This window comes from Salmo salar, chromosome ssa20 (assembly GCF_905237065.1).
Source record: "Salmo salar chromosome ssa20, Ssal_v3.1, whole genome shotgun sequence".
Taxonomy (NCBI): domain Eukaryota; kingdom Metazoa; phylum Chordata; class Actinopteri; order Salmoniformes; family Salmonidae; genus Salmo; species Salmo salar.
In genome coordinates, this window is record NC_059461.1 from 10,529,253 (window position 1) to 10,545,622 (window position 16,370).

The 16,370-nt window shown below is 43.0% G+C and overlaps 1 protein-coding gene across 1 annotated transcript in view; it reads left to right on the top strand.

Moving 5' to 3' along the window:
- Positions 1-13,311: 13,311 nt before the first annotated feature.
- Positions 13,312-16,370, top strand: part of LOC106580143 (versican core protein) — a 59,754-nt gene continuing 56,695 nt past the window's right edge. Inside the window, exons 1-2 of the mRNA XM_045704210.1 lie at positions 13,312-13,675; positions 15,327-15,501. Coding sequence (XP_045560166.1) covers positions 13,312-13,675; positions 15,327-15,501 — 539 coding nt within the window. The remainder of the gene's footprint in view (positions 13,676-15,326; positions 15,502-16,370) is intronic.

A 16,370-nucleotide genomic window follows, 5' to 3' on the forward strand; every position in this document is an offset into this window, starting at 1 on the left:
CTCGATTTCCTCATCGCGTTGACCATCCGCATCGATGGGCAATTACGGGAACGACGGAGGGAGAGGAAATTCATGTTCGCCCGCACGTCCAGGGATTCCACCTGGCCTCCGAGTCACCCCGGAAGTCCCCAATGGTCTCATTGCCGAGAGAACCCGAGGCTTCCTGACCTCCCCCAAGAGTCGACGAAGACGGCTGAGTCACCACTTCCCGAGCCTATGCAACTAGGCAGAGCTGGGCTGTCGCCAGCGGAACGGCAATACAGGATCAACACGAAGAGTTGTCTGTATTGCTGGACTCTTGGTCATTTTGTGCCCTCTTGTCCTTAAAAAGACCAGGCTCACCGGTAAAAGTGAGTACTCTGGTGTGCCATATGGAGAACTTTTCTGCTTCCCTTGCTCACACCCCTTTTCATGTCATTCTGCTGTGGAGAAACCAGTCTAAATCCACCAGGTCCTCATTGACTCTGGGGACGATGACAGCTTTTTGGACTCTACCCTGGCTTCCGAGCTGAACATCCCCACTCAGCCCCTCTCCATTCCCATGGATGTTAGAGCACTAGACAGGCACTAGATAGACTGGGTCACTGATAATACCACTCCCATCAACCTTTTTTATTTTTATTTTCAATGACGGCCTAAGAACAGTGGGTTAACTGCCTTGTTCAGGGGCAGAATGACATATTTTTACCATGTCAGCTCGGGGATTCCATCTTGCAACCTTTCGGTTACTAGTTCAATGCTCTAACCACTAGGCTACCTGCCGCCCCTACGGGTGTCAGGGAATCACAGCGAGACTATTCAATTTCCACTCATCAAGTCTCCTCAGATTCCCGTGGTTTTGGGATTCTCCTGGCTACAGTGATACAATCCCCTCTTCAACTGGTCTACGGGTGCCATCATATACTGGAGTCCGTTCTGCCACGCCCATTGTCTGAAGTCTGCACAACCTGCCCCTGGACATCTTCCTTGGGGCTCGGAAGGTGCCCCGGACCTCTCCGCCATCTCCACGGAGTACCAGGACCTCTGGAAGGTGTTCAGCAAGGCAAGGACCACTTCGCTTTCACTGCACCGACCTTATGAATACGGGATTGACCTTCTCCCTAGCACCACGCTGCCCCAGCGACGTCTGTATGCTCTGTCGGGACCGGAGACCAAGGCTATGGAGACCAACATTGGGGACTCCTTAGCAGCAGGATTTATCCGTCCCTCTTCCTCTCCCACTGGCGCAGGATTCTTCTTCGTGGAGAAAAAGGACAAGACCCTGCGCCCGTGCATTCACTACCGGGGACTCAATGACATTACTGTTAAGAACCGTTACCCGCTACCACACATTTCCTCGGCCTTCGAGCCGCTCCAGGGGGCCACTGTGTTTTCCAAGCTGGATCTACTCAACGCCTACCACCTGGTGCGAATACGAGAGGGGGACGAGTGGAAGACCGCCTTCAACATGGCCAGCGGCCACTATGACTATCTAGTCATGCCTTTTGGCCTCACCAACGCCCTGCTGTTTTCCAGGTTCTGGTAAATGATGTTCTCCATGACATGTTGAGCCGGTTCGTCTTTGTCTACATTGATGACATCCTCATCTTTGTCCACTCCCCCCAAGAACATGTGTTCCACGTCCGGCAGGTTCTTCAACGCCTTCTGGACAATCAGCTGTTTGTGAAGGAGGAGAAGTGTGAGTTCCATCGCTCCACCATCCCCTTTCTGGGTTACAGTTTCCTCCCTGTCTGCACTCACCTCTACCAAGGTTCGGTTCATGTGGTCCTCTGCTGCTGACCAGGTGTTCCGGGACCTCAAACACAGCTTCACCACTGCTCTTGTCTTGGTTCATCCTGACCCTTCCCGTCAGTTTGTGGTGGAGGCCGATGCTTTGTATGTTGGAGTGGGGGCTGTCCTGTCACAACATTCTGCCCTGGACCTTAAGCTGCATCACTACTTCTTCTTCTCCCACCGCCTCAACGCCACGGAGAGGAGCTACGATGTGGGGAATTGAGATCTTCTCGCGGTGAAGATGGCGTTGGAGGAATGGAGGCACTGGCTGAAGGGGCAGAACATCCGTTCATTGTGTGGACCGACCACAAAAACCTGTAATATCCCCGCACTGCCAGGCACCTCAACTCCAGGCTAGCGAGATGGGCCCTGCTGTTTACCTGGTTCAACTTTTACCTCTCTTACTGGCCGGAGTCCAAGAACGTCAAGCTGGATGCCCAGTCTTGCCATTATAGCCCCACGGTTACCACCCTGGAGCCCGAGACCATCCTTCCCACCTCGTACCTGGTGATGGCACTCAGCTGGGGTATAGGGAAACAGGTCTGGGAGGCGCAGCACCCACTTCATTCCTCTCCCCAAACTACCCCGCAGCCAAGGAGATGGCCCAGCTCATGGTGCAGCACCTCTTTCGGATCCATGGACTGCCCGTGGACATGGTCTCTGACCGGGTTCCTCAGTTCTCGTCCCGGTTCTGGAAGGGGTTCTGCACCCTCATTGGGTCGTCGGCCAGCCTGTCCTCTGGGTTCCACCCCCAGTCCAATGGCCAATCGGAGCGAGCCAACAAGGACCACGAGACTACTCTGCGCTGCCTGGTCTCCGCCAACCCCACTACCTGGAGCTAGCAGCTTGTGCGGGTGGCATACACCTGCAACACCCTTCCCTGCTCTGCCACAGGCCTATTGCCATTTGAGTGTTCCCTGGGGTATCAGCCATCAGACCCCAGCTCCCCGGTATCATCTTGGGCAGAAGGTATGGCAGAAGGTATATCCACCCGGGATCTGCCTCTCCGGGTGGAATCCCGCAAACTTTCCCCCCGGTTTATCTGCCCATTTCCCATCTCTAAAAATTAGCCCCTCTGATGTTTGTCTTCTGTTGCCCCGTACCCTTCGTATACACCCCACTTTTCACTTGTCATGTGTTAAACCCATGTCTCACAGCACTTTGTCTCCTGTTTCCAGGCTCACCCCTCTCCCTTGTCTCATTGACGGCCAACCAGCATACATGGTGAGGCGTCTCCTGAAGGTTCGACCTCGGGGCAGGGGTTTCCAGTTCCTGGTTGACTGGGAGGGTTATGGCCCGGAGGAGAGGTGATGGGTCCCCGCCAGGGACATCCTGAACCCAGGCCTCATCGTGGATTTCCAACGCCGACACCCCGGTGGATACTGTCACTCCCTGATCTGTTTCACCTGTCTTTGTGATTGTCTCCACCCCCTTCCAGGTGTTGCCCATCTTCCCCATGATCCCCTGTGTATTTATACCTGTATTCTCTGTTTGTCTGTTGCCAGTTTGTTTGGTTTCGTCAAGCCTACCAGCGTTTTCCCCTCTGTTCCTGTCTCTTGATTGTTCTTGTTTTCTAGTTTTCCCGGTTTTGACCTTTTCTGCCTGCCCTGACACTGAGCCTGCCTGCCGTCCTGTACCTTTGCCCCACCTATCTGGATTACTGACCCCTGCCTGCCCTTGACCTGTCTTTTGCCTGCCCCTGTTTGATTAATAAACTGTTGTTAATTCAACGTTGTCTGCATCTGGGTCTTACCTTGAAACATGATAAGCACAAAAGGTATTTTATGTGCTATGTTATTACGCACACAGCCTTTTATCCGCAACAAGTATATTTGATTGAAACAAATATTTGGTGGGAAAATGTGCATATTGTTTTATGGAGATTTTCAAATATATTCATGAAAATCTGTCGCCAATCAGATGGAAATTTAGCTAGTGATTTACCACTGTCAATGCAGTGCATTGATTTTGAGAGAGATTCTACAAAACCAGTTGATTTAATTTGATTTATTGTTTCTTGTCAAGGGGAATACCACTGTACAATTTGGAAGAGGAAGTTAATATTTGTGAAATGCTCACCCCATAAAAAATGTCACTGTTTTTATAACAGAAACACTTGATTTGTTAGTTAATTATAATACAGATCAAACTCTTTTTATTAAAAAAAAAAAGTGTATCTCATATAAACTACTTAAATAAAGTGTATGTTAGTAAGAAATTCACTATGGCGTGTATGTCTTCTATGTCTGACTTAAGCAGGTCTCACACAACACATAAAGTGTCAAAGGTTTCGAGACAAATCAGCTTGTTTGAGATGTCATGCAAGGGGAAATCGGCATTCCAATGCCAGACAGATGTAACCTTGCATGTTCAGACATCGGTCAGCACACTAGAACTGACTAGGCAAATACAGTGCAAAAGTAGGCAACATCATTCACATACTTTTTACAGCGAAGGAACACACACATTCCCACCGTGTATCCACTATAATGATAGTGAAATGTCAGTTTTATTTAATGAATGATCATTTACCAAATTCAAGTCTAATTGCATATCTAAGCACATAACAGGTGTGGTGGTCCCATTTTTTCCCATGTAAACATGTTGTCATGCAAAAGTAGGTGAAACATCATTACATTCATGTTATATTAAATCACCTTTATTATTTTTTAGTTGACAGTCATTGGTTCAAAAACAAGAACTTTGAACTATTTTTGATAAACATGATCATCAACCTGGCCACGCATTTCTTCATTATGAAATATTTTATGGAGATGTGGGATATTACACCTGAGAAATATATGATTTATCCCAAACAAAAAAAAGTACAGTGCACATATCGGCAACTATTTTAGGAAATGTTAAATCGTCGACAGGCTACATGAGAAGGACTGCATGTGAAATCAAATCTATTGGGGATGTTAGAATGAACAGGCTCCTCTGACAATGATTTCGCAATGTTTTTAACCGTTTTGGTCACACACCTCCCCAGAGGTCCATCCAGCCTCTTTATCTGGCAGTAGCCAATGAACGGGATTATCAGACAGGAGGTAACTAAGTGTGCTCCGGCCTCTCCACTGTGTAGAAGCACAGGGAAAGGGCAATTCACTTACTGTCAGATCACTCACTGGCTCTGTCGGGTCATGTCAGTGGTCTGTCTCAGTTACCAGACCACATCAGAGCTGTAAATTTGCCTAACCTACAGTTGTAGTTAGATAACCATAATGCCCCAAATATAAACGCTGGCATTTTATTTGCGTTGTCCATTGTGAACTTAATGAAATACTGCAATAGTTATTAGTGAATTTACTAACTTATTATATTTCTGTACAGAACATGAGATTTCGTTTTATTTATCACCAATTCCCCGGACCGCATGGTTGGCAGGAATAAACTGTTGCGCAAATGTTGATGTTTTTGCATCATTTGTAGCCCAGTTGGTTCGATAGGGCTGTATATAAATGTTGTCTAGTGGGCGACCTTCTCCCTCTACAGTTGTGAGTGTGGTGTCCAACCTGTTAGCTAGCACAAGTAAGTTTATATTGGGACAGTTGAATCTGCACAGCTGCTCCTATAAGGCGTTCAGGCTTTGTTCCTTTGCGTACGGCCTTAGGTAGCATCGCTCTCCGCCGAACATCATTTTGGACACCCTTTTATTCCAAAGGAATTCGTTAATCATCTACGGAATATCTTGGATCAAGGTATGGACAAAAATATAATGGCTCTGGTTGATCATTTTAATATTTAATTGAAACATACACTGAGTGTACAAAACATTAGGAACACCTTCCTAATATTGAGTTGCACCCCCTTTGCCCTCAAAACAGCCTCAATTTGTCGGGACATGGACTCTACAAGGTGTCGAACGCGTTCCACAGGGATGCTGGCTCATGTTGACGCCTATGCTTCCCACAGTCGTCAAAACTATTAAGCGTGAAAAACCCAGCAGCGTTACAGTTCTTGACACAATAAAACCGGTGCGCCTGGCACCTACTACCATACCCCGTTGAATTGCACACAATCCATGTCTCATTTGTCTCAAGGCTTAAAAATCCTTCTTTAACCTGATTCCTCTCCTTCATCTACACTGATTGAAGTGGATTTAACAGGGGACATCAATTAGGGATCACAACTTTAATCTGGATTCAGCTGGTCAGTCTATGTCATGGACAGGGCAAGTGTTCCTAATGTTTTGTACACTCGGTACATCATTATTTTGTATTTCTTAAATGTAACGATGAGTACGTCTGGGGTCCAAACTGTTCCATTGAGAACGGTCCGACCAGTGCAAGTGATGTGTGTGATGTAGCAACAATCTTATCGGATGAGGATGTTCTTGTTGGACAGAGGGTCAAATTATGTTTTTTTCTCCCTCCCTAAAGTGTCCACTCAATTTTCGGATGGGCAGTGCGCTCCTCCTCTCAAACACTGACAAATTAACACAGCAGCAGTGATTGGAGAGGAACCGCGCGCCCGGGAAATAAGTGCTAAGCGCCGGACTTGCGGATAACATATTCTTGGTCACTTTTTTTACGCATGGTAGTAACTGGAATTGTAAGGATATTAACTGATTCTTTTTCTATTTCATGGAGTTAAAACCTTGTTTAAGGTAATGTTTTGTATTGTTATTATTATAATTTGAATTATTTAATTAGGATTTGTATTAGGCTTTGTTGAAATTGTTGAAATCCTCAAGAAGTTTAAATTTACTTAAAACATCCAGGTACTATGATTTAGAATGTGTTATAAACATTAATGAGCCTTTATAATGACCTTTCCAAGGCTTATCATATTGTATTTCTCTATTTGCCTATATATTGTCTTGGAACAGAGATACAAATATAATCTAGAGCGACAAGTTACATTTTCAGATGTTTTATTTGAGCATCGTTTGCGGATGATAGCCTCATTGGGCAACACAGTTAAGTACGTGCAGCTTTGTAGGCAACGTTGCCTTGTCCGTGTAGACTAACTCACAGTTTGTCCACATTTGAAGACTAAATGTTGTATTATTCTGTAGACTGTGTAGCCTGATAGGTGAAACCGTTCCACTCAATTACGCGCCACCTTTCTGAAAGTTTATATTCTAATGATATTGGTCATATCAAGTCCTTAAAAGTAAGCAACATTGACATAGGGTAGCCCACAGCTGTTTTCATATATAGCGTAGTGGGAAAGGGTGACAATTAAAATAATCTCTGTTTCACAGTTCAAACTCGTAGCAAGGTGCAGCAATAGCTGCTTAATGGCAACCCCTCTCTTATCCTCATATGCGACAAACACCTGTAACCAATTATACACCCGTCGAGTGACGCTAATGGAGTATTCTTATATTATTCACCCAGCATGACTGCATTTCATTTCCCCAAATACTGAGAAATGTATTGAGGATTTCAACAATTGTATAAACTACATGTTTGCCCATTTGCGCTTTTATGCACAAGCAGAGAACGAATAAAACACACAATGTAAGCCTATTTGTGAATTCATGCACAGTTTAAATGGTTATCGAAAAAATAGTTAATTTGTAAAACAAGCCTATCCAAATTATGGCGCGCTATACACTGGTTAATGAGACAGTAGGCATAATCTCGTCCACCCAGCCGGCTCTCTCTAGCAATTTTGCCTTGGAATGAGGCTAATGATATCGAGAAATCGATGACAGAACGCGATGCCGCGCCACAGACAGACAAATTACAGATTAATACATAGGCTACAGCTCACTGACTACCCCCTCCCCTCTAAAAAAATAAATAAAGAGACGCAAGTCGCCTGTTTCTTTCAATGACTGTTATTTTTAGGGTTGAGTGTATTGATTCACCTCTAGACTCGTATCACTAAATAACATGTCACGTAGAGTTTACCCGCCCTGAACTCTCCCACGATCCACTCAAAGAACCGCGTGATATCAGATAAATGTGTAACCTTAACCTTTTCAATCGTGTTTACATAGCCTCGGTGCAAATGAGGCCACTCACAGGCACTCTTCAGCGTGCCCCTTTATCCCACACGTTTGTGACTTGACTCCACAGGAGGATACCTCCATGGGGTTCTCAATCTCACCACCCATGCATTCGGGGGAAGTGACCAGACTGACAAATTACCCTTAGAGCACCTTTGGGGCATGATAATAGCAGTAGAGACCATGGACGCTCGTTCTGGGCTGTAGAATGACACCGCATCCAATTTCCCCCTATCAGGATTCCCTTATCATCCAGTTAGCTTCACCACTCACCTTTGAATATGCTGACATGGCAATTTTATGGAATCATCACTGTATTGAATGTGTATTTTGCCCACTTGGGTCTTGTTAGACCTTATAGCAGACGGTGGTATGTCTCATTATAACTATCAATTAATGCATTGTGTTTTCATCCCACCTTCAGGCTCAAGATGATACTGAATGTAAAACATATCCTGTGGTTATACTGCCTGTGTCAAACTGTATCTGGGCTTGGTAAGTGTTGACTACTACTACTACTACTACTACTTTTTCTTTCTCCCTCTCTCTCTCTGGGTGTTTTGCAAGTGGTCAGACACAACTTTTTGACCCCCAGTCAATTGCAAACTATTGTGTTGTACTGGTTTCAAATTCTGTAATTATTGCTGTTACAACTCCATGTCTCACAGCAGTAAGTATTCACCCCAGTCTTCAAGTAACGCATACTGCACCAAGTCCGTGACCCTAAGCCCTCAGCCCTGCTAGCCTAGCAGGGTAAGGTCAGCCCTGTGCTAGGCAACAGTTGGCAGTTAGAGCCTCAGGTCCTTGGCCCTATCTCTGGGTACAGACAGGACACCTTTCAAGCCCAGGTCCCAGTCTAGATTCAGCTAAAACAGCTGGATTCACCTCTCAGCTCTAATAAGTCCCTCTGTCTAGAGCCCTGGCTCATGCCTTAGGGGCTGTCCTACACCACTACCACAACATTCTGAACACTATTGCTCGGTGCGTTCGTCGATTCCCTCCAATGGGATAATCCTGTTCCGGTGGCCTAGGGTGATTCAGCCTGTTGCTCTGACATTGTGTCTGGCATTGTGAGGGTGTGCACTGTGTGTAGTGTGGCTCTAACTGGCACATCGACCGAGACTAGGAGTCACTGTGTGGATAACTTTATACAAAGGAATAAAGATAGGGAGTTGTGAATAACCTTGCTCCAGAGGACTGTTTGCCTGTCTGACCTGCTGCCTGAAAGTGTTTTCCCAACTCCAGTACTCGAGTACCCCAAAAAGCACACATTTTTGTTGCCCCAGACAAACTCACCTAATTCAACTCATTGAGGGCTTAATGATTAGTTGACAAGTTGAATCAGGTGTGCTTGTCTGGGGAAACACAACAAATGTGTGCTGTTGGGGGTAATCGAGGACTGGAGTTGGGAAACATTGGTCTAGAATGACCAGATGCGATGCTAATTTCACAGGCATTATCTGAACCCGGGTCTCACACAGGAGAATCCAATTTCTTGACCGTTAGACTTTGGGCAGAGGGCCAACAATAATTTTGAAGTCGCAGGCATGGCTACCCATCACGAGACTATGAGCAACCATGTACCTGACTCACGTCCTCTACATTTACCCTACATTCTCCATTGAAAGTGCTTCTTAGTCTGACTAGGCATAATCTGTGTTTGGGAAACCAGCCAATCTTTTTAGCGCTGATACCCAGGAAGATCAATTAATCAGTTGGTCTTATGGTTCAGGACAAGTTGTATAGTTGTGGAAAAACTTTCAAGGATGCAGACAGGCCTTTCCTGTTTGACCTCTATTTTGTTTGTGGGGAACACTATTTTATGTAATAAACTTTTTCTATACAGCACATTCTGTATATACAGTGTATCACTGGAAGGCTCCCCACCCATCATTTTTAGGATGATGATTGACTTTCCAAGGGCCAGTTTGGTGCAATGATCCATGTTTTTCTACATAGTCTTGGAGTAAATGTAACACTCTCTTTGTATGTTATTGAATGAAAAGTTCATAGCAAAATAGCAATGCCCTTGACAGTACCACTTTACATTAAGTTGCCCCTATTATTATTTAACTACACAGTAATAACTGTAGTAACAACATAGTAGTTACATCAGTCTCTATGTAATTACATGTAATAAGGTTGTGCCTCTATCAGTTATCACACAATTGGAACAGGGAATGTGTAATTACACATCCAAAGGCTATTCCACATGTGTAATTACTGATAGCGCTACAACTTTATTACCATGTAATTACAGAAAAATCTTGTTCCACTATTTTGACTCATCACATACTGTACTTTGCTGCTACTGTTCATTATCTATCCTGTCACCTAGTCACTAGTCAAGATTGTTACATTGTAAGTACAATGTCATTAAAAATAGTTATACATATTTTTCTCCAGTTTCCTAATTTCGCCTGGTCAGCGTATTATCTGCAAAGGTTGTTACATTGTAACTACGTAGTCATCATAAAGGTGAACCACTTTACATTAAGTTGCTTGCTTGCTCCTGGGTAGGTACATGGACGTAATAGATACAAGTATGTTACTACAATGTCCTTACATTATACTTGATTTGGTATAGCCTTTGAGCCAGGTCATAACATAGAAATAAACAAATAGAAAATGACCGGTAATTAATGACATGTTACAATTGTTGTTGCCAGGTCCTAGCCTATTTATCAACCCTGGTATTAAGTTTTAATGTCATGCACACAAGTACAGTGAAATTTCATTCTTGCAAGCTCTAAACCCAACAATGCAGTAATCAAAATCAATGTAGTACTAAAAATATCTTAAGGTAGAACAAAAACACATGACTAGGGCTGTTGCGGTGACCGTATTACTGCCACACAGGCGGCCACGAGTCATGAAGGCAGTCAAATTGCATGTGACCCTTCATTCATGGTAATTCGGCTTCTCCAAGCTCTGATGCTGCTGATGGTCTTCAGTAGCCTACCAAACTTGCTAACTGCCTGGTATTCAGCACTCTATTTACCCTCTAATCACTTTGACTTCAAAGAAAATGTGTTCGAAAATTGAATCAAACACTTTATGAGAGCCCATGAGCTCATGTTGCGCAACATTTCTATTGGCTATGCAAAAACAAAGTGATGGCCTGTACTAAAAAGAGGTGCATCCCATCAGCTTTCTATGGGCAAGGCCTACTATATTTTTTTCTCAACTTTCCTAATATTAAGCACATAGTTTATCTTTACAACAGGAGTATAGCCTACCTGACTGGTATGAAAATGAACCACGGGAAAAGCGTCCTCCATTCGCTATTTTAGTACCTAGATGATATGTATTTCTTCCCGTTGTCCCTGTTTCGAGATAGGTGCATGATAATGGCCCATTCCAAGTCAAAACACATTTCACACATGCAGTACCAGTCAAAAGTTTGGAAACTCCTCCACAATCACCCCGACCTCAACCCAATTGAGATGGTTTGGGATGAGTTGGACTGCAGAGTGAAGGAAATGCAGCCAACAAGTGCTCAGCATATGTGGGAACTCCTTCAAGACTGTTGGAAAAGCATTCCAGGCGACTACCTCATGAAGCTGGTTGAGATACTCACAAGTGTGCAAAGCTGTCATCAAGGCAAAGGGTGGCTACTTTGAAGAATCTAAAAAATATTTTGATTTGTTTAACACTTTTTTGGTTACTACATGATTCCATATGTGTTATTTCCTAGTTTTGGCGTCTTCACTATTATTCTACAATGTATAAAATAGTAAAAATAAAGAAAAACCCTTAAATGAGTAGGTGTGTCCAAACTTTTGACTGGTACTGTATATTATTTAGTATGTATAAAGACAAGATTAAATCAAGAATAGTCTGATGGGTGACAATATTAGCCTATCACTTATATATTATCACTTGAGAATGATGCCCAACATAAACTGCCTTTTGTGACTTTTTCAAATCATAGCAACACGTGTTGCTACCATGCTGTGTTGTCATGTGCAGCTGCCATGCTATGTTGTCGTCTTAGGTCTCTCTTTATGTAGTGTTGTGTTGTCTCTCTTGTTGTTGCCTCGGCTGTCGAAAGGAGCGGACCAAAGTGCAGTGTGGTTATAGTTCCACATTTTATTAAATCCGTGAAACTTTGCAATACACAAATAACTGAAAATGACAAAACAACAAAACGTGACGCAGAGAGAAACAAACACTACTCAAAATATAATAACCCACAAACCCCAGGAAGAAAAACTCCTACTTAAATATGATCTCCAATTAGAGACAACGAGGACCAGCTGCCTCCAATCGGAGATCAACCCCCAAAAAACAACATAGAAATAGAAAAACTAGAACTAAAACATTAAAAAGGTATTTTGATGCTAGTGTTTGTATTAATTTGGGATCCCACAAATGTCCCAGACTATGTTAGGAATATGTATTTCTTGCACGGAATAGAATAGGTAAACTTTTGTACTATGGGGATAATAGATTGATATAGGCTAGTGATTTTGCTGTTCGTTAGGCCTACTCATCTTGTTGGCTGACAAAAAGTAAATGTGGACAGTTCTTCCAATATCTTCAATATGCACCTCGGAATTGGATAAGGATGAGCGCAGTTGCGTCCCCAATGTGTCTGTCTTCACTTGTAGCCTATGAGAAAGACCCGATCACGTGATGGAGAGCCATGTGAGTGAGAGGTGCTTAGGAGCGTGCAGCACTCAGGAAGAAGGGCGCAACGCAGCACTCCGGGCCAAGTGCACAACGGCCACTGGCTGCAAAAGGCATGGATTTTTGTGCTGTACGGCCACAAAGGGGATGCTACCGTGAAATTCGAGGCACTATCAAGTTCTTGTCAAATTGTGAATGAAAGACATGTAGTGTGTACAGCCTGCGCAAAAAAACAAAGCAGAGCTCACGCCTTTCAAGTAACTTTTTCAAATCATCATTCGAGTCGCATCATGCAGCCTTACAATGTATTAAACATCTAAACATACAGCCCAACGTTTGTAGAACAACTAAAGTTACATTAATAACGTTAAATTAAGCAAATAGGAGCACCTATTTATGTTAACCACTCAACACAGTATAACCACATGTGCCCCCTCCTTAAATAATTTAGAGAAAATATTTATATTTTATTCAGCTTTGTTCAATTGTATTCTTCATACTATAAAATAATACAAAATAATGCCACGGAATTTTAAGCAAATCTTGTCTGCTAAATGAACTAGTGTAGCCCACAGCAATTTGGCATAGCCAGATCAGGACCTAACATAAGGACAACTCAAAATATGCTATTAGGTTCTTCTGAAATAGACTACATTTTCTTCATATCATGCTTCTTTAGACCTGTCTAAAATAAATAATGGATTTATTGTGATGGTGTAGGCTATATTACAGGGATTTATTAGACTTTTTAAAATGTAGATGTTCCAAAAGTCTGCATCAGTAGCTTGTAGGCTATGTGTGGAAGCCAGGAGATGCTAATTGTGTTCATGTTAATTAACGGTCAATTACCGTGAGACTGACAGTTATTTGCTTGACAATCATCTATTTTGACTGCCTTACCTAGACTTTTTGTACTTTGTTTCCCAGTCTCCAACACATTAACCATGACGAGGCCCGTGAGTGGCTCCCTCTCGGGGAAGGTAGTTTTGCCGTGCCACTTCTCCACCATACCCACTACCATGCCCACCATCAACGCCAATGGCACCACCCCCAGCACCGACTACCTGCGCATCAAATGGACCAAAATGGATGGGGAAAAGGAATCCACAGTGCTGGTGGCCCAAAATGGCAAGATTAAAATAGGCTCCACCTACAGGAACCGCGTGTCGGTGCCCAGCCACCCAGAGGATGTGGGGGATTCTTCTCTGACCATGGTGAAGCTCCGAGCCAGCGATGCCGGCACCTACCGCTGTGAGGTCATGTACGGCATCGAGGACACGCAGGACACGGTCAACCTCAATGTCAACGGTTGGTGTCATCTGTTTTTTTCTCTCTTTTCACCACTGTTATTTACACCTCTCTAAAATGTATAAGAGGTCAAGTGAAGGTTAACCTTATAATAGTATGCCCAGTTCAGTCTTGTGTGCTATGGAATTTTTGTTGTTGTTGGTATGACGCTTATATTTGGCATAACGGTTTTGCTGATGCTTACTTAATCCACACTCAAAACATTTACAGTTATAAGTATAGTCAGTTTCTCTGCTCATTCCGTTATGCTGGAGCAAAAATCTTCTAGGCACATTGACACCCTGGTAAGTTCATGTTGGAGAAATATTAATACTTCTGAAGTTAATGAGCCAAGCTTTGAATGTATTGGGCGGTGGCGGATACGTTTTAGTGACAAATCAAAGCACTTTCCCTCAGTGTGCCAATCAGTAAAGATGAAATGAAGGAGCACATGTGTTGACTGTAGACTAGGGGTTTCCTGCATTTTGTGCAATAGGCACACATTCTCACTAGAGATGTATCTCATATGGGTTTTCTTAAAGACAGTTTCTGATTGTAAACAGTGGGTAGTGGATAGGCTCGTTGAGTCTTCTCATCAGGAAAACTGCATGATCAGAGTAAAGACAAACACGTTGCGGTCAGTCATCAATAAGGTGTTACCATAAAAGTAGAATCTTGTTGTTTGTAGTCTATGTTCCAAGTTGGATAGAACAGTTCCAAAGCTATGCCATCTGCACCATAGCCTCATATTACCAGACTGATTACCGCTGATTACCGCTGCACTATCATTTAACTGTGTAGCGAACTGTGGTGTAAATCTTAACTTAATAAGCCTCTATTCCCCCATCTTTATTTTGGGAGTTACTTTATCTGGGAGACATAGCTCAAATTTGGGATATGTTGAAAACAGGTATGGGTTGATATGGGATAGCTTTGGCTTTCACAGAGACCCAACTGCCCATCTCTCCAACTCGCTTCAATTATAATCAAGGCATCAGTCAGTCTACTTACGCAAATATGGGAAGTCAGGGCCATGGCATCGTCTATAAATCATCCAGAGTTATCTTGTGGTCATTGCAGAGGATTCTAGTAATCTTCCACTAAATTGTAATATACTGTATCATCACAAGAAACGTAGACCCTGATTTATTTCACACTTGTGCTATTTAGCCTTGTTCACAATGCAGGCCTTAATGCTCAAATTGTTTTAGTTTTTCAAATCCGTTTGGGAATGCTGACTCTACAATCGGCAAGTTACAAGTGGCCAAATCGGATGTGTGTGTTCAGACAGAAGTAATTTGCTGACATGGCTACGCTAGTTCTCATTGTAATGACGGGTGAGTGGGCAGTAGTGCAGGCTGATATCTCAGAAGTTATGTAGCAAGCTAAGGTGACAACAATGCCTGCCATAGATGGAATCAGATTTGTATCTGTCTTCAAACCATCTACGAAGGTGGTTTGAAATGTGGCTTGAAATATCCGATTCCATGTGCTTTTTGGCTGTTCAGACTGCAGGAAAAAGAACAGATTCGAATTGGATATGCAACAATTTTGATTTGAGTCACTTCAAACAGGCAATGTGACCAAGGCTTTAGACATTACCCCTGATTCAATTGTACTCTTTTACTTTTTTTACACAGGACCTAATTTGTCTTTATGTGTTTATTCCCAGGTGTTGTGTTTCACTACCGGGCAAGCACCAGCAGGTACACCATGAACTATGAGAGCGCTGTCCAGGCCTGCCAAACCGTAGGAGCCTCCATTGCCACGCCTGACCAGCTGAAATCAGCGTATGAGGACGGCTTTGACCACTGTGATGCAGGTTGGATCGCAGATCTGTCAGTTAGGTAAGAAAATGAAATAATCTCCAAAATATCGCTATTTCTAAAACAAGAAATAGAAAGTTGGTCTGTTTAATCCACCAGAAAAGACAGAACAAATAGTAAAACAAATACTGTGGTTAAACTCAAATATACTAATTGATAAAGAAACATTCAATTATATCATAAATAGGACTGGTGGAGTTATGTCACACACGCAGCTAACAAAAATATATGGAAATGTCTGTTCTACCCAAAATTACAACCAACTAATTGCAGCATTACTGCAAAAATAGAAGAGGCAAGTAGAAAGGGGAAAAAGTATGGAACTTGTCTTTTGGCCCTGCATTAAAGACCAAAATTGGTGAAAGAAAATTGTGACAAATAAAAAAGTATACCAGTTTCATTTAAGGACCAAAAAATTGACAGCTGTGCCATATATATTGCAAAATAGTTGGGAAGAGATTTTCGATGTACCGATTCCATGCCACATGGTTTATGAACTGATAGGCAAAACAACGCCAGATTCAAAACGTATAATTTTTCAATTTAAATGATTATGCTAAATTCTTGGAACCAATAGAATGTTTTATATATATATATATATATATATATATATATATATATATATATATGGGGGACACAACCATCCCAGCTTTGCAGATGTCGCTGCGAAGAGACAAAATGATTAGATCTTTTGTTTTGGTACTGTCCATATGTAGCTTGTTTTTGGTCACAGGTCCAGGAATGGCTGAAGAAGTGCAACATTTACCTGGAGCTAACTCTGCAGATAACACTACTGGTTGATTTGAAAATGTCACGTTCCTCGTATTCTCCCTCATCGGAAGATATGTCGAAATCACTCGATGACCAATACGCAGCAGGTTGACTGTTCC